This window comes from Lutjanus erythropterus, chromosome 13 (genome assembly GCF_056507025.1).
Source record: "Lutjanus erythropterus isolate fLutEry1 chromosome 13, fLutEry1.hap2, whole genome shotgun sequence".
NCBI lineage: Eukaryota > Metazoa > Chordata > Actinopteri > Lutjaniformes > Lutjanidae > Lutjanus > Lutjanus erythropterus.
Window position 1 is genome coordinate 14,535,721 of NC_139329.1, and position 24,420 is coordinate 14,560,140.

The 24,420-nt window shown below is 40.1% G+C and overlaps 1 protein-coding gene across 5 annotated transcripts in view; it reads right to left on the minus strand.

The window, feature by feature from the left end:
• brsk2a (BR serine/threonine kinase 2a) overlaps positions 1 to 24,420 on the minus strand; it is a 219,430-nt gene that overhangs the window by 40,647 nt on the left and 154,363 nt on the right. For all 5 annotated transcript variants that reach the window (XM_084734104.1, XM_084734103.1, XM_084734102.1 and 2 more), the window contains exons 4-6: positions 21,223 to 21,363; positions 7,982 to 8,098; positions 89 to 122 (exon numbers count right to left, since the gene is read on the minus strand). In XM_084734104.1, the coding sequence (XP_084590230.1) occupies positions 89 to 122; positions 7,982 to 8,098; positions 21,223 to 21,363 (292 nt within the window). The remainder of the gene's footprint in view (positions 1 to 88; positions 123 to 7,981; positions 8,099 to 21,222; positions 21,364 to 24,420) is intronic.

The following is a 24,420-nucleotide window of genomic DNA, read 5'->3' on the forward strand; positions in this document are numbered from 1 at the left end:
TTAGGGTTGGTTAAAATAAGATGAAGGACTATGACAAAGAAGCTAGTGGAGCAGAAACAATATTATGAATCGATGAAAAATGACTTACCCTGATGACCTCTGGACAGGCGTAGTGTGGAGATCTGTGAGGAAAAACAAAAAAGTGCAAACAGTGAATGAACTGAAGTAACACGAAGAAAAACAAAAGCTGAGATTTTTTAAGAACTTTTTGTACCGCAAAGTAAGTCAGGGTTATACAATCATGACACAGCAAACATAAAAAGGTGTACGCAACTGCATGAAAATGTGAAAAGAACCATTTAAGCAGACAATAAATGTCCCAAGTGAGTGTAGATCAAGATGTGCTTCGGGAGTTTAGACATCCTGAGGGTGTTTGGATGTCCTCCTGCTTGCTCACTCAAGGGCATCCTCTCACAGCAGACAGTGAACAGACCCACTAATCTTTACAGCACCTGGATGGGCTGACAGTAAACCCAATGACTAGATTGACACATCAATATTGTATGAAGATTTATGGAGCTACCTTGCGACGGCTGCTCCATAAGCCAGTGGCTATGGATGAGGGGAGCGGCTGTGAAGTGACTTGTTATTCTGTACATACACGGTGGCACTTTTGTAGCACTTTGTCATTGCCAGATTGGTGAATTCAAGTACCTTTAAACAAAAAGGAAGGGGTACATATAAGTGCTTTACAACAATCTAAAAGCACATAACCATAATGTTTCTGTGTTTCTCTGATTTTGGTCACTAGTAGAGGAACTAAGGCCCTGAAAAGTTGAGACACCCCAAAGTAGAACAAACCACAACCATGTTTTTCATAACTGGATGTATAAAAATATTTTATTGCAAAATTATTGTTTTTGGTTGATGTTTGAATCCTCCTCAAACTGGAAATACTGAAAATTTAGGCTTCTCCAAAAGAGACAATGTCTGCTTTCTCACATGCATCTCTGGAAATAATTATTGGAATGTCCAGTTTGGACTGGATATCCAAGTTGTTGTATACAATAAAGCAAAGCTTTTATCAATACCTTTGTCTCTCTTTATGCACTTAAACATACATTAATAATATATGGACTGAATTGTGTGGATGTCGTGTCCTCAAAACCAAAGAGGAGAAGAACCATCCAGACTGTCTTTTAAAGTGCTAACTTCAAAAGCCAGCATCAGTGATGGCATGGAGGTGTGCCAGTGCCCAACCTTCTGCTGTCACATTTGTGAAGGCCACATTAATGTTGAAAGGCACATACAGATTTTGGAGCAACATATGCTGCCATCCAGACGACGTCTTTTTCAGAGACGTCCCTGCTTATTTCACCAAGACACATTCAGCACATGTTACAACAGCATGGCTTCATAGACTGGTCTGCCTGCAGTCCAAACCTGTCTTCCATTGAAAATGCGTGGTGCATTATGAAGCACAAAATACAAAAACAGAGACCCCAGACTGTTGAGCATGTGAGCCTGTATATCAAGCAAGAATGAGAAAGAATTTCACTTTCAAAACTTTAACAATTAGTCCTCAGCTCCCAAATGTTGTCTGAGTCATTAAAAGAAAAGGTTTTGTAATACATAATATCATAATATCCTGTTTTTGTACTGTATTCAATTAAAAATAGGTTGAAAAGTATTAGCAAATTATTGTATTCTGTTTTTTATTTGCATTTAACACAACTTCAAAACTATGTCTGTCATTATTAAAGTAAGGAGAGCAATCACCAAAAATGTTGTCTATATGTACCAAAGACTGTTACCTTATCATAAAATTAGTTAGTTTTTTTTTTGAGTATTCCCTCATGGTGTCACAAACCCCAAACAGACAGACAGACAGACAAATGCAATGGGGCAACCTGAAAATGTATGTAGAGGAGGACACAAACCATAGCTTCAAAAACCCCAATATACTCAGTGCAAACAGATTGAATGGACATTTCTTTATCAGGTTCCACTTATTTTACAGTACACTAATAAGAACAAGCTGTACTTGGATTGAAAATATGTATGTTGACATAAAGTCTAATAAGGGTTTAATAAAGGGTCTAACACTGTCAAATAAAGTACATATCTCCAGTTTTTGTCTAATTCGATACAGAGTATGGCTTGTTATGTCTTATTGCTGTATCATTAGGTGTGTGGTGTTTAATTAGGATATATCTGAGTTTCTTAACTAACTAATAAAGAACATATTATTTCAAATTTTTGTCTCATTTATATCTTATTAGTGTACTGCAAAATGGAGTGTGACCTTTCTCATTTTAACACACTTTTTCTATATATTTGAGTATTTTCTTTGTATAGGATTGATCATCTATGATGTTGTAATATAAGCCAACACTGCATGATGCAAAATAAACAATTTAACTGAAAAGATCTGACTGACGGAAATGGAAATAAAAAATCAAAAAACAGTCATGAATTGGACTCTAAATTTATAATCAATTATATGCAGTATAGTTCCTCTACTACGGCTCTTTCTTGACATATCTGCATGTGACTGCATACAGAAAGCAAATCAGGCACCTGTCTCCCGAAACCTCCACCTCCTTCTCCCGCTCAGTTTTATCTAATGCCAGGACATTTGGCTCTAATGAGAGACTATCTGAAGTCTGTAAACATGGCGCCCATTAGCTCGGCTGTTGTCTTGTGTACTCATGAATACCAGCCCTGACGGCGCAGCTTCCTCTGGCTGTCAAAATACTGGCCGATAACAAACACTGCCACCATGTCAACGGGGAAGTTCAAACATGAGCCTATGCAAATATGGCCTCCCTGATTGCAAGTGTCATAGTGCATTATGCAGATGAGCAAGGAATAAAAATAAAAAACAAGCCCGAGATTTGCTCTAGTTATGCCTCTTGAGTGCCACAACACACGAGCCACAGCTGGAACCGGCGTGAACATAAACTAATTATTTGCAGAGGCTTTAGGAGGCAAACATGAGGTGAAGGTAAAGACTGGAACATGAGAATCTCAGCTTTCTGCCTGAGCTGAATACTAATTTGTCAATATTAAAACACTTAATCAGTCAGCCATATCATCCAGAGTATATGCTTAGAAGATTTCATCTCTTGCACATCATTATACGGCTTATTTTCCCTATATGTCTACATAAAAATTCATGTGGTGAGGAGTCCATGAGTATTCATGGCTCTTCTTTCCTGTTGTGTTTCACCTGCCTTTGATGGACTAATTTAATTAGTAATTTTATTTAAAAATAGCTGATCTCACCACATTATAATTCTGGCCACATACAGAAGGCTTTACATCATAAAGTTTATATCATGATTAAAAAAGATTGCTGCTCACACCACACGTTCAGATTATAGACTAGGATACTCAAGATAAATAGAAAGCTGTAAGAGCCACTTCCCTGTGACCAGAGTGAAAAATGCAGTCTTTTGAAAAACAGTTGTGCGTGGGTCGACAGAACATCAGTCTTTTTTTGCTATTTGCTAAAGCTCATTTACTCTCTGAACCTAACACCAATAACAGAACACAAATAAAATAACAGACACAACAGAAAGTTTGGCTTTATTTTAAGAGCAACAAATAGACGTATCGTGGGAGAAAAGGCTGCTGTAAGTGGTTTTCCTGGCTGCACAAAGACAGAAAACACATTTGGATAAAGATAAGAATTGTACTCAACCGAACTGCTGATGAAGTGGGGAAACAAAAATGATAAACAGCCTATAAAAGCTGCACACTGAAAGGCTTATCAGTATCAAACTGTTTTTGCAGAGATGTCTCAAACAAAAGTTCAAAAAAGTATTTCTAAGTTTACCACAAGATTACCACCTCCCCAACAGTAAATAGTACATAGTGCACACAGATTGCAAGGACAGTATCACGACTTAAAGGGATAGTTTGGATTATTTAATGTGGGCATGTTTGAGGTACTTGTCAATAGTGAGCGTATTAGCTACAGTAGATGGCAGTCGGCATGTCCTCAGGAGTACCAGCATGGAAGCTAAACAATGTACTGCTGGAGACAGGGTCAACAACATACCATATTTTAGCCATCTAAAAAATCGTTACCAGTTTAAGAGTATACTATAAAAACATTTACACTGATTCACTTTGCCATCAGACAGCCTTTCCCAGTGGGAAACTGAAAATGAATCGTTTTTTATGTTGCTTTCTTCAAAGCAACCAGAGTCCTTTGACAAAAACAGTCATTTTACTTTGCAGAATATGGGAGTTTTGTTTGTCATTGCCTCGATTGATTACTGACTGCCTTTCAAAACACCAAAGTCAAACAATAACACAAACACACTAACCAACCGAGGCAGCGGTAAACCATAAACTCCCGTGTTCTGTGAAGTAAAGTGACATAGGGAGTTTGGCTGGTTTGGAAAGAGTGGAAACCAGTGTCATACAAGCCAAACATCAGTCAGAAATGGCTGTCTCACAGCAAACTTAAGTGATGAAAATATTATAAATATAGCAAACACTTGATATTGTTTTTTTTTAGGTGGCTAAAATACTTTTTTCTGCTGACCCTGTCCACAGCAATTCATCTCTTACGCCAGTATTTTTGCTTTTTCTCCAAACTCAGATTGTGCTGACTGCTCTCTCCTGTAGGTAATACACTGACTATAAATAAGTTCTTCATTCAACCCACATTAAATAATTTGAACTATCCCTTTAAGAGAGGAGATAACATACATTTCTTTTAATAAATTTCTGATCCAAATTTGTGTCGCTCCTCACTGCATACAAGATAATTTCCTTTCATCAATCAAAGCAACAGAACTAAACAAACAGCGAGTACTAATGAACTCACAGCTGCAGACACAGAGAGGGAGCGGTTTGTACGTGTGTTGCTGGATCCATATTTGTACGTGCTTGCCAATGATCCTGCCCATCTATACGTCTGCATGTCTGCATGTCTGCATGTATTTATGCATGTGCTCTGAGGCTCCCTCTTCTCTACCTGGGGCGAGCCTCATCTTCACTGGACTCCATTACCCATGGAAAATGGAATACATTTGTGTCAAGCTGGTGCATGGTGAGAAGGGGCCAGATAAATGCGTTTAATTAAAAACTGTCATATCTACACTTAGAGATGGGACAGTCAGAAGAGCATGAATAATCAATAACCACACATACAGTGTTTGGCACAGTCGCACGTAGTAGGCCACGTCATAGATACACACAAACATGAAGGGTGTTCACACATTCCTGTGAGAGACACACACACACACAAACAGAGCAGGATACCGTGATGGAGCTGAGAGTGGAATGAAAACAGACCTGCTTTGCTTAGCTGTGTGTGGGAGTGTGGGAGTTTGGGGTATGTGTAGCTGCATCTCTGTAAAAGACAGCTCTGTGTTCCCACCTCCAACAAGTGCCTTTAGCACTTTGTGAGTGTATGTGGGGGACTAAGCAGATGCACTGCACCTGGATGGGACAGCAGAAATGCTTAGAGTGGAAGCAGACGGCAATCAAATATAGATATGGTTGGTCTGCAGAATGCTGCAAAAAGCTGAGTAAGAGCTGTCGCGTTCTGTGGCCTTTCTAGGAATAGGAAACTCTTCATGTGGTCATCACGGCTGCAGAATGACTCAATCATCCACATTTTACTTGCAGACAGCAATGCTGCTCGCTGTTCTCAGTTGGCCTGATCTCTACCGATGAGTCATGAGAGCTTAGGCACTGTGCTACTGCTGGAAAAATTATGCAACAGTTTCAGCTCTCTGCTTGTGTGCGTGCACGCACAGGCTTAAATGTGCATGTGTATTACAGAGAGAGAGAGTCATAGACAGAGAGAGACAGACAGAGAGACAACCAAACAAGCAGAGGACAAAGGGTCCTAGAGGTCAGGGATGAACTAAGCCTTGCCAGCACTGTGTGCATGTGTGTTTGTGGAATTGCGTGTATGCGAGTGTGTGTAATTTCAGTTGCCGCTGATTTGGAGCTATAATCTGGACAGAATCAGGTCTGAGCTAGAGACAGATGTCACACGGCTTTCTCTATCTCCCAACCCTGCACGCAGTGTCATGTGTAACCACAGAACAAAGATTCTCCCCAATACATCCATATTAGGGATGTCACAAGAAGCAATACTTCGGCACAAAGTCAATGCCAAAATTTTGATAATGGTGATGATACTCAATTTTCTGAAGCACTATCGGCACCAAGGATGCAGTTCTTCCAGACCTGACAGGGATATCATATATGCCTACAAGTATTTTAGTCTGCTTGAAAGGAGCAGTACGTAACACTTGCAAGTATCTTTTGTTTAAATTTAAAAAATAACATGGGCTGAATTTTATTATTGTTTTTGTTTTTTTTTACTGCGGTATCAGATATTTGGTATTGTGGATTTACTGATATTCGTATGGACTACTAAATTTCTAGTATCATATTCCTAATCCAGATCACCAAAAACAGCCCTAGATCCCTTGGTTTACATCCATTGGACTTTTTGAAGAATTTCTTGAGTGATTTAGATGTCTGTCACATGTTCTTCTCTACTGTTTCTACTGTTTTCTATATGTTGTAACTTTAAACTATATCTACAAAGATTTGCCTCATGCAAACCTATTATGGCTGACCTTACCTGTTGACCTCTCATTTCCAGATAAAAATAAAGTGAACTATTAATCTACGCTGTCTCTGAGTTATGAACCCACTAGCTAAAAGTAGACCATCATCAACTGTACTGCTTCTTTTATTGACAGATGTGACCCTGCTCACCGTTCACTACACTTCAGGGTTAAATAAAAACACTCCCACAATATGTACGACCATCTTCGAAAGACTTTGAAAGTGACTTTTCCTGCAAGTGAATTCATTACAGTCGTTGTGGGATTGATGAGCCTCGTGTGGTCGTGACTGCCTGATCGTAAACCCCAGCGTCAGATATGAGGAGACGGAGAGCAGTAATGTGTGGCCGTGGCCCTGGCCCTGCTCACAGCCAGATAGCACACTCTGTGAGCAACACACACTGACTCTCCTCGAGAGATCAACACCACGCGATAACGGAGGCTTTAAGAACACGGCACCTGGCAGAGGGCCTGATAGCTCCACTCATCATTCTCCGCTGCTTCTCCACTCTCCAGCAACTCCATGTGCCCTCCCACTGTGACCTGTTTTTACCTTTATTCTCCAGACATTCACTCTTTAAAATAAAGGTGCTAAGTAGAATCAAAAATGTTCTTTGGCTTGTAGCCATAAGAGAAAAGCCATTTTTAGTTCCTTTTATAAAGGTTACAAAGAACTCTTTTCAGGGACTTCTACCTAGAAACCAACATAAAAGGTAATACCTTGAACCATCTGTGAAAGGTTTCACCCAGAAACTCTTATGGATCGTCTTCCACCATTAGCTCTGATTCCATTCAAAATTCTTGGGACCTTGATATTATCTAGTGAGGGAGTCAGGCTGTAGAACATGACACACTCATTTTGGTTCCCAAGGAAAACTCCAGAACGGTTCAAAATGAAATATTTGAACAGAAACTGAGTCGTTTCCATGTTGGTAGAAAAGATCTGTATAAGAAGTTCTAAAGGAAAACCCTTCTATGGTGTAATGGTTCCACTCAGAACCATCTCTGGAGGACCGATTCAGAACCTTTCCACCATCAAATAGTGATAACAAGAACCCATTCAGGGGGTTTCACTGAGTTCCCCTTTATATTTCAAGGGTTTTATCTAGAACTCACCCTTGGGGGTTCTGGGGGTTCTATCAAGAACCCTTTTATATTATGGTACAAAGAATCCTTGATGATTCACCATCAGGGATTTCAACAATCCTTTGAACTATTTCTTTCAAAGGGGTTCTTTTGGAGAAAGGGGTTCTTAATGGAGCCCTTAGTCTTACAAGGAACCCTTGAGGCACCGTTTCTTCAAACAGTGGTTCCTCAGAGTCAAATAGCTTGGGGCAGAATCTCAGGCCTTCAGGAAGAACCCTTCTGGAACCCTTATTTGTTAAAGTGCTGCATTAGAAGGCATGCATCGTGATGTTTTCTCTTTTGCTTACCCGCAGCTGGTTTCCAGCAGGCTGTCTCCAACCTGAAGAGAGGCCATGCCGAAGTCTGCTATCCTGATGTTGTTCTTTTCATCTAGCAACAGGTTCTCAGGCTTCAGATCCCTGTGGCTGAAAAATAGTGAGATGAAAACATAAAACAGTTAATGAAACATGAAAGAGCTCATCGTAAGTCATATCAACTAGTAAAACTGAAAAGAGAGGTGTGCTGCAAGCTCTATCACCTGTGGATCAAACTCCACATCCATGCATGCAACTGAGAACAACACAGCATCTCAACCTGTTACTCAGCGCCCTCCTCCTTTCTGCAACAACGCTGTCTTTGATCGGTCCATGCTGAAACTAAAGGCACTGCCACCTCAGCGCTGGGCTGGTACGAGGTGTGACAGCCCCCTGCTGTGTCCTTTTCTCCTTCTGTTTCCCTCCCTTTTTCGCCCCTCATCCCCCTTCCCTCTCATCTCCCAGACAGCCACCAGCAAACTGGCTGAGCAAAGGGCGTTGAGGGGAGCCAGCCACAGAGGAGGTGTTCATTAGCTGCCATTCATTAGCACTAAAACACAGCGAGGGGGATAATATCCAGCGGACATCATCTTCCTCCTTAAGAGGGACCCTTGAAATGAAGATCTCTCTCATATCACGTATGCTGTTGCTGTGTCGGAGGTTAAAATCTCAATTTTGATGAGTGACTGTTCAAAAGTGGAGCAGCGTGAGTGTTTTATCGTGCATTTAACATCTCTTTAACATCTCGGGGTCGAGGGTTGTGTTTCATCATACTGAAGGCTGAGGTAGGCACCACAGACATCATACACTGATATTCATCCATCTTATTTTTATACATTCTTACATTTGTGTATACCTGCTTCCCTCTCTCTATGCTTTTTATAATCAGGGTGAGACTTATGGAGCCACGGGCCTGTCAGGATGTCACGAACTAGACTTTCATCTCCTCTTTAAACTAATGATGGAAAGGCGAGAGGAACAATAGCTGAATGCGTCGGCCTTTGAAGAGTGCCTCATCACAATGGACGTTTAACCTTAGATGACATCAGCTGCTGTACAACTCGTTTCCTGTCCTGAGGGATGAGCTGTCAGCTGGTTTGTTATCACACTGGCAGTCTCTGTGATCCCTGCTATAATTGAAATAAAACACAGATAGCATCTAAAACAGTGCTCCCCCGGCTAAAACCTTTGTCAATTCACACAACCATCATTTGGCAGTGATGTCAGAAGCCTGAGAGTTAGTCTTTTAACTAATACTGTGAAGGCACACGAGGAACGAACAAATATTTACCCAAACTGCTCAGGGGTCACAAGTGTGAGACTATGGTTGCACTGGGCATCACTGAAGAATGTGTATTTAAGTCCCCTTCTTTTCCACCAGGCCATCACCACACAAGGAAAGTCTTCTTCATCGGCATGCCTGATTAAATACCGCTTTAAAAAATAATGTTTCTCCCGGCAACTAAATGTTTCAGACAGCTGAAAGTTACAAATCACTTGTGACTGGAGTTTAAACATGACAGGAGGTCAAATTGCAACTTTGTAGCTACAGGGACCAGAAGACAGGGCCTGAAGGACGTTAAATAATTTGTAGCGACATCAGTGACAAAAGCAGCAGCAATGACAGCGTTTGTGGCAAGTATTTAAAGGGACAGTTCACATACATATTTCTTTCTAGTATAAAGAAAGTAGTCCCAGCAGAAAGAAAGTAGTTCAGATAGATTCTACCACAGAAAGAAGAACAAAATAGTTCCTACATGAAACTGCTCACAACAAGCTCTGTGGATTATCTTCAGAAACCAGATCATGATTTCTGTAAAGAGACACTGGTGTTGAATTTAACAAATGTAATTTTTTTTTTTTTTTTTTTTACTGCTTTCAGCAGCACAAGCTGAGTGCCATTGAGTATTATTATACTGGAGACAAGGTGGACATCTCTACGGTCAAACTCCCTCCCAAACTTGGCAACTCACACCAGAACAATCTAGAAGGATAAATAGCACCACAAGTAAGAGTAAACATATGTAATTATGATTTTTGAGGTGAACTGTCCCTTTAGGAGAGTGTTTGAACATTGTTTACTACTGGCATCATGGGGGAGATAACCTCATGATCCCAACAGACCCCAATCAGAGAACCACAGCCTCAACAGTCATAAATATCTAAGTGTTCTTGAACTGTCAGCTTCAAATGCAGAAACCCAGACTAAATCATTACCTAAAAGACGCATTAACATGGCATAAACATTGTGTAATCACAGGCCCCTCACATGTAAAACACAAAGAGCTAGGTCTCAAGAGACCGATGCACAAAAGGAAGAAGGCAACAGCGTATTTATCCACTAACAGCATCAGGGGGACAAATTGCATCTGGATGCTTTATTGGTTGTCAGGACCCTGGTATCCATAATAGGACATTAAACTGCCTCTCTGACACATTAGGCTGCACTTTGCTACTGTAATCTTGCTCACACAGCAGGCCTTGCAGCAGGGATATCTCCGTGTTACACCCATCCGTCATACAGAGGGAGATGCTGTTAAATGAATTCAACAGCTGCAATGAGCATGGATGTAACTGTAGTTTTTCTTTTCAGAAATGTGGAAGCTTTGCAACACCAGCTTGAAGGCAAATCTTGGAAGAATACCTTTTTACAAACTACTGAAAATGCCATGAGGGCATAGGTGTTCGTGCAAGAAATAATGAAATAATATAAATGTTAGTGCTATACTTAGTCCATATAGAACACATGACAGGAACAGAACAGAAAAACAAAACAAACAAAAAAAAACCTCTCTCGTCAATATCCAGTGTAGTCAGTTGAAGCACTAAATTCCTCAGTGTGTGCTATATACACCAAGAAAAGTTTTCCAGCTTGTGGAGAAGTGCAGCAGTGCCTACATGTACCATGATGCATTGCATGCAAGCTTCTGATGCCCTCGCCCATGTTCCTGTGTTATCACCACTCTAGCTAAAACATAGCATTTGATCAATCAGTCATTTATTAATGGTACTATACTACTGTTTATTTACACAAAAGTATGTTAAATGATAGTACACATTTTCTACACAGTTCTACCTTGATCTGTAGTACAGGCCTCACAGCTCAATGTGCACTGAGCTCTTATGATATCGTTCAGTGTAATTTACAGGGCTCATGTGTGTGTGTGTTCATGCTGTCTGAGCAGGGTTTACACCCCAGTGGGGCTGTTAGACATGATTCTTGCAATCTAACACCAAGCTCTTAATTGCCTGTGATCATTTGCACGTACCATGCTGATATGTTATGTTTTACAGAAGGTTGTAATGGGTCTGTCCTCTCGGGGCTCACTTCCCTATAATATCCCAGACATGTTTATGGTGATGAGCAGATTTGTAACTAAATTCTTCAGCCAGAGGAAAATATACTTTTCCCATAATGACACATTTGACATAATGCTGCGTTCAGTATTTCTTCTCATTAAGCCCATGTTATCACAAGATTTGTGACACTAATTAGCTAAATCAGAACACTTGAAACTAACATTCAAGGCACAAATGCATCTTTCTGACATATTAACATGCCTGGAAAAAAGCACATCTGTTTTGCATTTTTTATAAGGTACTAAAGCTATCTTGATACCATTATTGCTAGCTGGAGTGGGGTTTTTAACCATTGCTGTGAGTTGAAATACACCCATTTAGCCTCCAGCGCACCTCTGTGTCATCCTCCTCTTTCTATCTTTCCTTTTTTCTCTCAAACTTTTTTAGGCTCCTGTTGACCCAATTAGAGAGAGACCAAGCACATTCACAAAAAATGCTTTGGGCTAATTTTCTATCGCATTAGCAAAAGAGGACATTCTGACTGCTGACTTAGATGTGCGAGGCACAATCGTTCATTAGCCAATGGGGTTAATTGTGTATTAAGAGCAATGAGGGATGAGAAAGATAAAGTTATCTTTTCCCCCCTTTTTTGCTGTCTAATGGAATTGGTCTGTATTTGCATTTTTGCTTGAAGCAAGCGATTGGTGAATGTGTTTAGAATCGTGCTGCTGTATTATTCTGCAATTTATGTCTTTTTTTCCTCAAAGTAGCCAAATTAAAAACCCAGTGTACCACATTTGGAACGCACTGTGTTCACAGTACAGATAAAAAGCAAGGCCAGGTGCACACAAGCATGGTACTCAAGTGTACTCACAGTTAAATATAAATTAAAAAAAAGTTCTATTCTATTCATCCCTTTCAGAGAGAATATTCATGAACTTATTTTAGTTAGATAATATCTAAGGACAAACTGTTGACAGTGGCCTACAGGTCCTTCACTAGATAGTATTAACCAGTGTTGGGGGTCACGCATTACAAAAGTAATGCATTACACAACAGTAATATATTATTAAGCATCTATTACTGAAAAAAAACAGTGCCAGTAAAGCAAAATTACTGTAACATAGTACTCTACACAGACAGTAATATTGTATTACTTAGTGCTTTCAGATAATATTAACTAATATTATGTAATACATTCCTATTTGACTAAAAAAGAAGGACATTACACATAGGCTACATCTCATTATTAGTGTATGTAACTTGTTTAAATAAAATAGTCCTCACACAGTGTGTTACGTACCACACTTCACTGTTACACATTGTCTGGATGAAGCCAGATTTTTAAAAAATGGGCATTATGCCTATAACAGCCAGCAGATAAAATTTACCCCACAGAGAACACAGTTTCACATTTCATGTGTTAAATAAACATTCTATGATGCTACTGGCAGTGCCTTTTGTCTATTATCACGCACAACAGAGCTGCATCATAAGTCATAGGCTAATGTTCAATATGGATACAAGAAAGAGCATTATGAATGCAAATTACATATTAGACTCAATGCATTGATTGAAGGAGAGTCTGTAGCATCACACTCAGCTGTTAGAGTTCCATAATTTAGGTAAAGTCTATACTGTCAAAATAAAGGCTGGTGATGAGGAGGCAGGGGTTGCCCATGTTGGGCCTCCCCACTGTTAAACATTAACACATCACTGACTGCTTGCACCTTGAAAATCAATGTACTCTAATAGCATGTTAATTTTACCCACTGGCTGTTTTAGGTTCACAGTGACCCCTGGCAGATCTAGTGTTAAATACTGTTAAACAGTTTCTTGTGACAGTGTTTATAATACCATATTTAGTGGGCTCACAATATTAACAAAATGCACAAAAAAATAAGCAATGGACACTAAACAAGTGACATCAATCAGGACAACTACCATTGTTCATTGCCCATGCTCTCAATATTGTCTGATTGTGTTGTGTCAACTTATAACAACATCAAACTATATAGTTCTCCCTGAATTGTTAATGCCAAAGTTTCTCACATCATATCACATCTCACAATCCTCATCCTGATCTTTGAAGTTCACCTGGATAGCTTCAGTACAATACTTATTGCCTCTTTACACTGGTGCCCTGCACATGTCAGTCGTCTCCTTTCATATAATTTGCATTTAAACTGGATTAGAATTGAAAGGAAGGCACACACACAAGATTTGCCTCTCCAGTGACTGGCTAAAAGAGAATTCCCTCTGCCGTCTGGGGCATTTCTATCTATTTTTGTGGGGTTTTGAGCAACAGTGGAGAAGTAAAGCATTGTTGCACGTAATGCAGTCACTAAAAAGTGGGATTACAATGATGGCTAGATCTGTAATAAACAAACTATTTGCTTTGTTGTGTCAAATCTGTGTGTGCAACCCAGCGTTTGCTCTTAATCCAGAGGAGTTTGACTGAGGAAGATAGGATGAGCAGCAGACCTTCAAGGCAGAATAAACAGACATGCTGTCAGAAAAGCATTGGAGTGAAGGAACAGCATCGGTATTAAAAACCCAGAGCAACTTCAGGGATCTAATACAGCTATGGTGGTGCATAATTCCTCTTAAAATAGTCCATTGTGCCAGAAATAAAACCTATATCTGGTTATCTTTTTTCACCTTTACTCTCCACACAATCTTTATTATCTTAATAACCTGTCATTTTTCCTCTCTTCACTGCCACTTTTACTTTACCTTCCATTTACCTTGTTCTTATCTTCCGTCATTCAACCAGCCTTCCCACCTTTCTTCCTACACTTCCCCTTACAACCACCAGCCCATTCCCCCTAAATCGAGCACCATAAATCAACCTACTGTTTTCTGTTCTTTCTCCTCTCGCTCCATTTTCCATACCCATTTTACCCATCCCATTTCCATTTCTCCATTCCACCTCCTCTCAACATCAACTTCTCTCCTCTCACCCAGTTACACCTCAGTGCTTTAACTGGCTCTGCAGGAGAGGAAAATCTCAGAAAATTTTGAAAGAAAAGGAGGGAGAGAGAAAAAAATATTTCCATTCTGTGTTGTTACCGACCATCAGCTGTAATGATGATAGGCTATAAATACAGGCTTTCTGCAGGCTGTCATGTGGGGAAACTCTCACAAGAACGTCCACAAATACAGCCACAAACAGCCACAAGGGCACAGGCTGCTATTGATAGAGGAACACGTGTACAGAAGGTAGACGATGACAAATAGGCCAACATGAACTGCATGCTGTAGAAAAATTACAACAGATAAAAAAAGAAATCAGACAAATGTCACCACAGGTCAAGGAAACATGTTAAATTGAAATACTTGCTACTCTAACAACAACCATGCAGCTGCATGTCACCCTTTGAAATTTCTATTCTGGGCCATAATAACTTTTTGTTCACAGCTTACATATTAATTAGAGTTCAAATTAATGCTGAATGCTCACTGAATGAGTATGAGTCATAAGAAATCATTAATAATCAGGGAAACAGGCAGTCACTTAACTCACTTAAGTCCCCAGTGTGTATTTTCAGAACAGTGGGCTTTAACTTTCAGGACAATGGGTATAGCTTTACATTGACAGACAACTGACAGTTGAAGGAGGACTTGTCCTCACCTGGTCTTGTCAATTTATGATATTGTGCATATCTTGCACTCCTGCGGTGCTCCTGTGGTGTTCCTGCTGCCAGCCCAAGCTTCCCCAAACCTGGGAAGGAGGTGGTGGTTGTAAACAGCTCCCTTCAGCCATAGATCATATATTAAATCAGATCTCAATCTGTTTAATATACCATCTATGGCTTCAGCTCCCTGTTTTCCCTATTTGGACTTCAGTGCTCATTTTTACATGTGCAATTGCAACATATTGCCCCTTTAAGTGTATTTAGGTAAACAGCTGGTGGCGCTAATTTTCCAGTCTGGTACTATTAAACCATTGCAGAAGAACAGGGTGCAGCAAGATGCCTGACTTCAGAAATCCAGTATTGTTCTGGTCCTTGTTGTCAGTGCATATCACCAATGTCTTGATTTGTTAAAATCTGTTGATTTTAATGAATCAAAACTCAATAGTCCATCAAAACATCAAACATCAAAAGTCAAATTGAATTGTGGATTTGGAGACTGATGACACCCCTAGATATGATACAACTTCAGACCTCAGCTGGCAGCACACTGATTTTGATTTAGCAACAGGATAGACTGGTGTATTCTTAAGGCTGTTGCATTTAAATGGAGAGACTCAGCATCACCTATTGGGGGGCAGAAGTTGGTATTCTGTGATTAAAACATGCAACTGAGAAGAGTCAGAAGAGATATATAAGTGAGTCTGAGCATGATCTTGTTGGGAGTTGCAAGATAGATAGAGACAAACACAACATCACAGCATTTATCACTGTTCCAATATACAATTACATATGCCATGGTAGAAAATCTGAGTAATTCTGCCCTAAAGGAGAGATAAATGTTGTTGAAATAAAAAGACCTGTGGCTGGCTTTATCTCCCTCTGTGGAGCTATAAGCAAGTGAAGGCACAGACAGATGCATGTTGCTGGAAGAGGGGAATAAAGTAGCTAATGACGGAGGGAGTGTGGGAGACACAGAATGAGGTGGATATGGATGATGTGCACGATTACGCCACCGCGTGGGTTTAATGTGACTTCTGGACCAGGTGTTTGTTTGTGCACATGTAGGTGGCGGTAATAATGTGCACATCCTTGTCAGGGATAAGAGGATGTGTGACTGTGTGTGTGAGCATGTATGATGAAGCTATGAGCTTTAGGGACAGGGTTCTCTTCCAAGGTGCACCAGCAATCTCTGCCTTAGATGGTGGGATGCTTGCAGTTGCTTTATGTGACAGATAGTCTTTATCTCTAACCCACACACAGTCACTTTGTATTAAACACACAGCTATAAGGTTGTTAAATGGGTTACAAGGGGAAAGGCCAGAGTCATTCCTAAATGAACAACACAGGGGTGAAAAAAAGGACAGAGTGCGCTGTGGTCAGGGTGAGATTGGACTTCTTTTTCTGTGGATGGCTTGCAGTGGTTGAAAGTAACTGAGTACATTTAATCAAACACTGTACTTAAGGACAATTTTGAGGTTCATATACTTATTGATGCCAGTAGTTCTGTTCTTTCCCTTAAGACAAATTTTGAATTTATGGGCCCACTGGTAGCTCAGTTGGTAGAACCCATGTAGTTAGGCTGTGAGTCCTACGAAGCGGCTGGGGGTTCGACTCTTGCCTGCGGGCCCTTGCTGAATGCCCCCTGCATGCCGCATGACAAAGTGACGTGATGCGATGGGAGAGGGTGGACAAAATGCCTGGAGAGTGATACACAGATGTGTCTGCTATCAACCCTGGCTCACTTGACCTCCTGTCCTGGCTATAGTCTCACTGTAGCCACTGAAAAAAAAATCAATACAATATATCTTCATCGCTCACATGGGAACAGAAACATTGTACATTAGATTTATCACAGTAAATCAGAGCATGCTTTCTATGGCAGGTCCAGGTGCAGTAAAAAGTGAAGATAATTATAAATGCATTCAAACTATATTCCCTTGTTTTTCTTTCCTATGTGAAAACTTAACCTCTCATCATCTGTTAATATTGGTTCAAAAGCTGGTAACAAGCACACAAGCAGCCTGTTGAGTGTTCAAAGAAAACACACTTTATTCCTCTCAATCAATCTGTGTCTCTGTTGGGTGTTTGCAGTTATGGCAGACTGCCACATCGACTTCTCCAGAGAGTGTATACTGTAGTATAGCAGATGTGTATTTTGTTGAATGTCAAAAACTGACATGATGCAAGATGCGGCCAGAGTTGTTGTTGGGATTCCCTCTCAGGTAAACATGGACGTGAATTTATCTGCAATATTACGCCTCATCTTTGAAGCATCTGCTCTGCTATTTTGACCTTGAGCAACAAGCTGAATCTGAAGCAGCTGTAGGACAGCCGACCCTGATCTTTGATATCCCCACAGAGGGACTGAGAGAAAAATATTCACAGGGATCAATAAAATATCATATCATTATATGTGGGTTGTGCTCTTGTCTCTGGTCTAACTAGTCTGTCACTAAGAGTATCTTTGTATCTTAGTCATACATTTGCAGATGTCACTTTGGCAGACCTAACAAATAATATCCAAACACAAGACATGTCTCAGTGAGGAGGACTGAATGGATCTATATTAACACACAATGAAGATTTTCTCTTACTGCCTCAGCATTCATTATAAATATCTTTTCCAGTATCTGTTTTTATCCTACCCTTACCTATCTTTGCCTCATCTCCCTCATCAGCGATCACCGTGTGCTTCACTTTGTCCCGTTCTCTTCCTCCACATAAAAATAAAACTCTGCCTAAATCAGAGCATGATGTGAATCAGGCAGAGGAAATACTGAGTCATAAACAGCCCTCTACGTTCCTTCATTCACATCCAGGCTCACATCCATCTGGCTCAAGAGAGATATTTGGGGATAGGGACGTGGGCGGAGGGCGGAAGCATGAGGCGATGAGAAGAAGCGAAAAACGGGAGGTGCACAGGAGAAAGGAGGGTTGAGGAGCATGTGTTTACCCCCCTCTGCACGGTGAATCACAGAGAAAAGGGAGCACTTCTAATGGCCTGTGTAGGTCCCCAGCGCAGACAAGCAGAAAGGGAAGAAATGATTGCAGAAACGCTTTTTTATTGAGGGGATGCTGGGATCTCATTAGCGCGAATGGAAGGGAGGTGAGAAAGGCTGCGTCTGTCTGTCTGTTTGCCCCTAATTGAGGCTGGGAGGAGGGCGAGCGGGTGCAGCAGCAACACTCCCCAATAATCCTTCTCACGATAAATTTACAAGGCATCATTTTCTTAGAGTGTTATTGAGGGGATTTGGGGAGCTAAGACAGAGAGACAGCCGCAAAGCAAACCAGGAAGGGGAGAGATAAATCTGCTAGTGAATCTTACCACAGAAAGAGCTGTGATAATCTATGTATGTGCATGCACTTAATGTCAGTCCCAGATGCTTTCTCCTAATTGGCCTAATCTGTTCTCCTCACAGTCAGTTATTTACACCCACTGATAAAACACTTCTAACTTTCATTCCCTTAGGTAAGACAGTTTTGTTCTATTTTCAGCAGAGTGAGAGTTATTGTCTATTTTTCCTCCAAAATGGAATCCATCAACCACCTGTTTGATGCTTCAAACAATAAAATTAACTCAAGCACATCATGCCGAGATAATCAGCAAAATGTAAAGTGATTCACGACATAAGGATGTAGTAGATCGTACTGTTTACAACATCTCACACAATGACTTTATTATTAAATAGCAGCAGCCTAAATGTAATTGCCTCTGTTATAAACTAAACAGTGCAAAAATACAAAGCATATCAAACCACAGAAATTCAAGCGTACCTAATCATTCCGTGACAAATCAGTTTAATTCTTTCCTTTTAATTGCCCGTGCAACATTATGCAAATCTATCTCTCAGGCATTTAGCATTCAACATGAAGTTCTAGCGAATATCATACAATAACTGGTTTTCACCGGCTTTATAATCAGCGGGGAGCTATTCAAAAAAACTTTCAAGTATGCTAGACTGTTCACAGAAGAGTTGAAGAATATTTCTCTCTCCAGCAGCCTTGGCACAAAAGTTATGATGGAATCATAAATTATCATTGGGAGTCTGGCTAGTAGTCACAGTGTCAAAGCCATGGTCAGACTAGGAATTTTATGGTGATATCTTAATGCCAGTGAATACTATAGCAGTGTGAACAGCAAGGAAACAAACTGATAATGTGCTGCATAAAGACCAGGATGTAATTGTGAATGACCTCAAATTTCTTTCAAGTAATGGAAGTGAAGTAGCACCCCTGATCTGGTCTCTACTCTGGGCTTTCTCTACTAATTAGTGTTTGAACGTGCTCATGTTTTTGGTGAGCAGTAAGGAACTGAACAAATGAGTTTGCAACTAATGAACGTGAGCGTTCACTGTTGGGAAAGATGACGACACTAAATGTTGTCAGCTGCTAATAAGAAAAAGTGTGATGTAAACTCACAGCAGAGAGACAGCAGGAGAGAAAGAGTTACAATAAATGACGATAAAATGGTATAGTATCAAATGTAACCAGTATAACAATAACATACAAAAAAAAAAAAAAAAGGCTGTGCAGTGTGGGAATTCAGCATTACTGCCTGAAATTTTAAGCAGATTTTTGAAAAAGCTTCTCTCGCCATTGCTTTTGAATATTTTGGCAACAGTTAATGTGCAATCGCTCTACAGCTACACTTATTTTTCCCTTTCTTTCACATGCTTTCTTATTTCCATTCTAGGTTTACCTAGTACCTTCTGTATTGCATGCTTGGACCATCCAGGTGGGTCCTAAGTGCCCTTGTACAAGATATTATGTCTTTTGTAACTGATAACTGACTAGCTGAATTCAGTCAGTTCTGTTTTTTGTTCCTATCTCATCTTTCAGTTTTTTTAATTCCTGTCCGTACATATTGTGACCAAGGTAAAAATAAATACACTTGAACTCATTTTGCTCCATGGTCCTTGCTTTGCTCTGCAGACACATGAGGACAAAATGCAGGGCAGAAGCATGCACTCTCTGGAGAGAAAAAAAGAAAGCTTGCTCTCTGCTTTAGGATGATACAGATGGATGACTACACTACACATGTTATACACACACACACACACACACACACACACACACACACACACACACACACACACACACACACACACACACACACACACACACACACACACACACACACACACACACAACATAAATGAGCACTCGAAATCAGTCCCTGCTGACATGTTTGACTTGTAAAGTATATATGATCGCCTCTAGTCTATAAACTGGTAAACAGTTAAATTACCCCCTGAAGCTAAAAACAACGTGTCACATTAGTAACTACCTGGGAGCAAATTTCTAGAAATACAAAGACTCAGCATTGAGCATACTAAATCAAATGTACTGTGTATAAAATATGCACATCTGCTCAGCTCTAAAAATGATACCTGACTCTTTATCTGGAAAAGAAGTGATCATTCGATCTGACCCAAACCATTGTTATAATAAGCCAGTCACAGTAGCCTCAGATTTTGCATGAGAAATTATTAACTTCTTATGAGTAATATAGCTCATACTGCAAATAAAGTCACTTACATTCTCCAATTTCAGGTAATGTGTGTGATATACTTATATCTTTCTATCTGACATGTGTCAGCCACGATCAAAGCAGGATTTTATAAGAAAAATAAACACTTTTATAACAAGCAATATCAACTTTTCTTAGTTCTGTAATCTCTGTATGAAATCATTGGTTTGAAAACTAAACAGCACTCCAAAGCAATGAATAAACTGATTGAAATTTAGATAGCAGATTCACTTCAGGAAGAATTTGTATCTATTTTTAATTCATTATCTGGGAACTCATTAATTGTTCAATGCTGTATGACAATCAAATTGATTGTGTTACACTTCCTAGATATGGCTGTTTATTCTCTGTTTTATCTTTTTTTTTACATTTTCTGGGGGGGCATTTTTGCCTTTTTTTTGACAGGGACATCTGAAGATATGACAGGAAAGAGGGGAGAGAGAGAGTGGACAACATACAGCAAATAGGACCGACAGCCTGAGCTACAGGGGCTCATTTTTATCTTTTTAAATGGATGTGATTGTTTTATGCAGCTATGGAATGTGTTTTTTTATGGCTTTAACTCTAAGTACTTCCAATAATTATGTGTTATCTGTGGTACTCAGGGTTGTTTAACACTACTAAATGTTAGAATGCAAGGAATACCATATATGAATAGCACCAATGAAAGATAGGTGGTATTGCTTCATTCAGTATTTTCACCAGCAGTGTAATCCAGCCATTCAAAACATATACATTACTGGCAGCTAGAACAGGTGTTGACTTACCATATGGAATGACTGTGGCAAAAATCCAGAGCAGACATGATCTGTCTGAAGAATTTCCTGGCCTCTTTAGGTGTTAACCTGCCTTTCTTCACCAAGTAGTCAAACAGCTCGCCACCAGACACATGTTCTAGCACAAGGTACCTGACAGAAGGAGAGGGAAGACAAAGGGAAATCAGTCAGAGGAATAAAGATAAAACAAGGAGAAGATGAGCAGCTCTCATACACACATAGAAAAGAAATATTTCCCTCGTATGGACAGGAATGAATACCTGTGTGGCCTCAGAAAGGACCCTGAAGAAATGGAGAAAGCTCCCGACCTCAGAGGACATTAAGAACTAGGGCAATGTGGGAAAGATAGTTCCCTCACAGCCATTATACACAGACAAACACCCAGGATCAATGATCTGATCTCCCTAAGGTTGTATCATGTTGACTGTTTATTTTTCATTTTGTCATTTGTAAGCTGTCCCCACAGTCAGAGTGTGAAGCATGCCAACAGTGTATTACAATAAATGTGATAGGTTCTGATATACTATACACTCTGACCTCCGTAGGGAGGCATCAGAGGGATGATACAGTTGCATTACACTACAAAAAGATGGAAAAGTTATCCGAAAGCTGGTAAACATAAGGGAGCTTGTGAATTCTGCTAAGATACAGACTCTCCTACAGACACTTCTAAGCTTCTGACCGTCTTTGTCTCAGCACTCAGTTAATCAAGTGAAAGAAACAAAACGGAAAAAGGAAGTGAGAAACTGCTGGATCCTTAGAAGTTTTCTGCTGTACATATAAAGTGCTGGTGTTATATTTTCTTCTTTTACCTTCCCCAAACATGCACACAATCTTCCCTGCCATCACATTTTTTACTTTGAGTCTGTGTGGCTGGGCTCGTATGGGAAACTGTCTTTCTCTGGGGCTCCAAAGGGACAGCGAGGTGATGAATCTCTGCTGACCCAGACCTGAAGCTGCATCTGTGGGCTGAAAGCCAACAATGCCCTGCTCTGCACCGGAGTGGTCTGCTCGTATATCCTGTGCTGAAACTCCCTCCATCTTCACCAGGACAAATTGAAACTCAGACAGGCAGTGAAATACTCTTTTTCTTCTCCCTCTCCATGCTGTGGATATGTGCATCCACAAGCAACTCTTCAGTTTTATTGATCACACTATAGTGTTGCAAACTATACTCAATAAAAAACCTTAAAGCCTTAATGCCAAAAATCGCTTTGGCACATAATAACATCCAGATATAACTCAGTATTCTATGTAATATGACCAAGATTTAAATGTGACTCCACTTTGCTAGGTTATTAAATATAATAGTAGCATTTTAAAGTCCACTCCTCTGATTTCATCTATCACGATCCGCTTCATAATGATACATTTTGGTAGAACTATTCTGCCAATTAAAACTGTTGTGTATTATTTTCTGTGGCTCTCGAAGGGAGCTTTCGAAAAGCTGCAAAAATAAAACTAGATATGTCACCAGGGTTAGACTACAAATAGAAAGCTTGTGTTGACAAGTAGGGCTGTGGAGTTTGAACTAAGTGGGCTTTTACCAGCATATGATGGTCTAATAAAGAGATGCTGACAAGTTGCATTATGGGCCTTTTTCCCAAACTGGGGTACATGCATCCCCAGGGGTACATGCAAATGTAATTTTTTCAAAATACAGGCACAGACTGCTTTTGGAAAAAAGTTTAAAACTCAGACTCTCTCAAATTCAGCCAAACATTGTAGAGGTTTGTGTGTTCTCTCAAGCACATTCTTCTCTCGTTGAACATCTGAAAGCATATGGGATTGTAAAAGGTTTGGGAAACACTGCATTATGGGAAGTGGAGTGTCCAGAATGTCTGGAGCTTGACCCACACTCTGCTCAGGATATCTCAGCCTGTGCTACATAGATTTTGACTAATCCTTTTTAAATGCCTTTCTCACAAGTACCCCAATTTAATGGAAGTGCAGTACTAAATCACTGGGAGTACCACTGAAAATGAACTGCATGCATTGCTTGTAAGATTATATTCTGTATTAAGAGACATCAATAGCAATATTCAGCAATGCAAGAATGCAGTGGGACTTTGAACAGCTTTGGCATCACTGCTTCCAAATGGCAGCTCTGCAAATATGACTAGGTTTTTACAAGAACTTGTCTTGCCTTAGTGACAAATAATCATTTTATTACCTTTTAAACGCTGCAAAAAAAAACAACAACAACAACAAACACCTGAAATAAAACAGCTCATAGCAACACTGTTACATCAAGTGTACTCACATGCATTACGTTCTCTTAGACTATTGAGCATTTTTTCAGCCACCATTTTTCATTCTCAGAAGCATAATTTATATTAACATCATGATGTGATCATTCATTCATTTCCAGCAATGAAATATCCATAAATAAAATATTGGTGGGCTATGTATCAAACTGCTTCCACTTCTCCCTCACCTCTTGTACACACACACACCACACCACTTTAAACAGCTCGTGGTAGGATCTGTGCCAGCAGCATAATAAATCTTAAAAGCTCTGGGACTGCTAGCTCAAAACACACTGTACGTCTATCAATTATTGGCTTTCACGTAGAGATATCAGAGTGGGAGTCTAAACAATGTTAACTTCAGAATTGCATCACTGATGTGAAGCGCAGAGTGGACTCAAATGTACAAATGTAAAGCAATTTGTCTTCTGTGATGCTACTAGTGACCAACCGTCAAAAGTGATGAAGCAATGGGCACAAAATGTGATTTTAATAATCCAATTATAGGATGAATCACAATATTCTGCTATTCCTATCATCTTAACGGATGACATGTACAGTACTGCATGTCCAATCCCATTTGGCCTGTAAGCTCAAGATGAGAATTAATTGAATTTAGTTGACAAACAGTCGTCTGTAGATCAAGAGGGCTGCTATAAACTACTGATGGGCTTGTCACTCACTGCAGTTAAACTTAGCTAATAGATTTATGAGTGCACTTGCATGTACATATGTGTGTGTGTGTGTGTGTGTGTGTGTGTGTGTACTCGGCCACTGCAGCAGACTAATGCGGCTGCCACTCTCCATGGCTAATGTTTCTTAATGCAGTGGTGTTGCCTCTGATAAGCGTGTCATGGTGTTTACATTACGGAGACTTCCTCCCCCTATTAGCAGTCCCCTAGCGTGCGCGACCAAATTAAATACTTCATGCCAATACTAA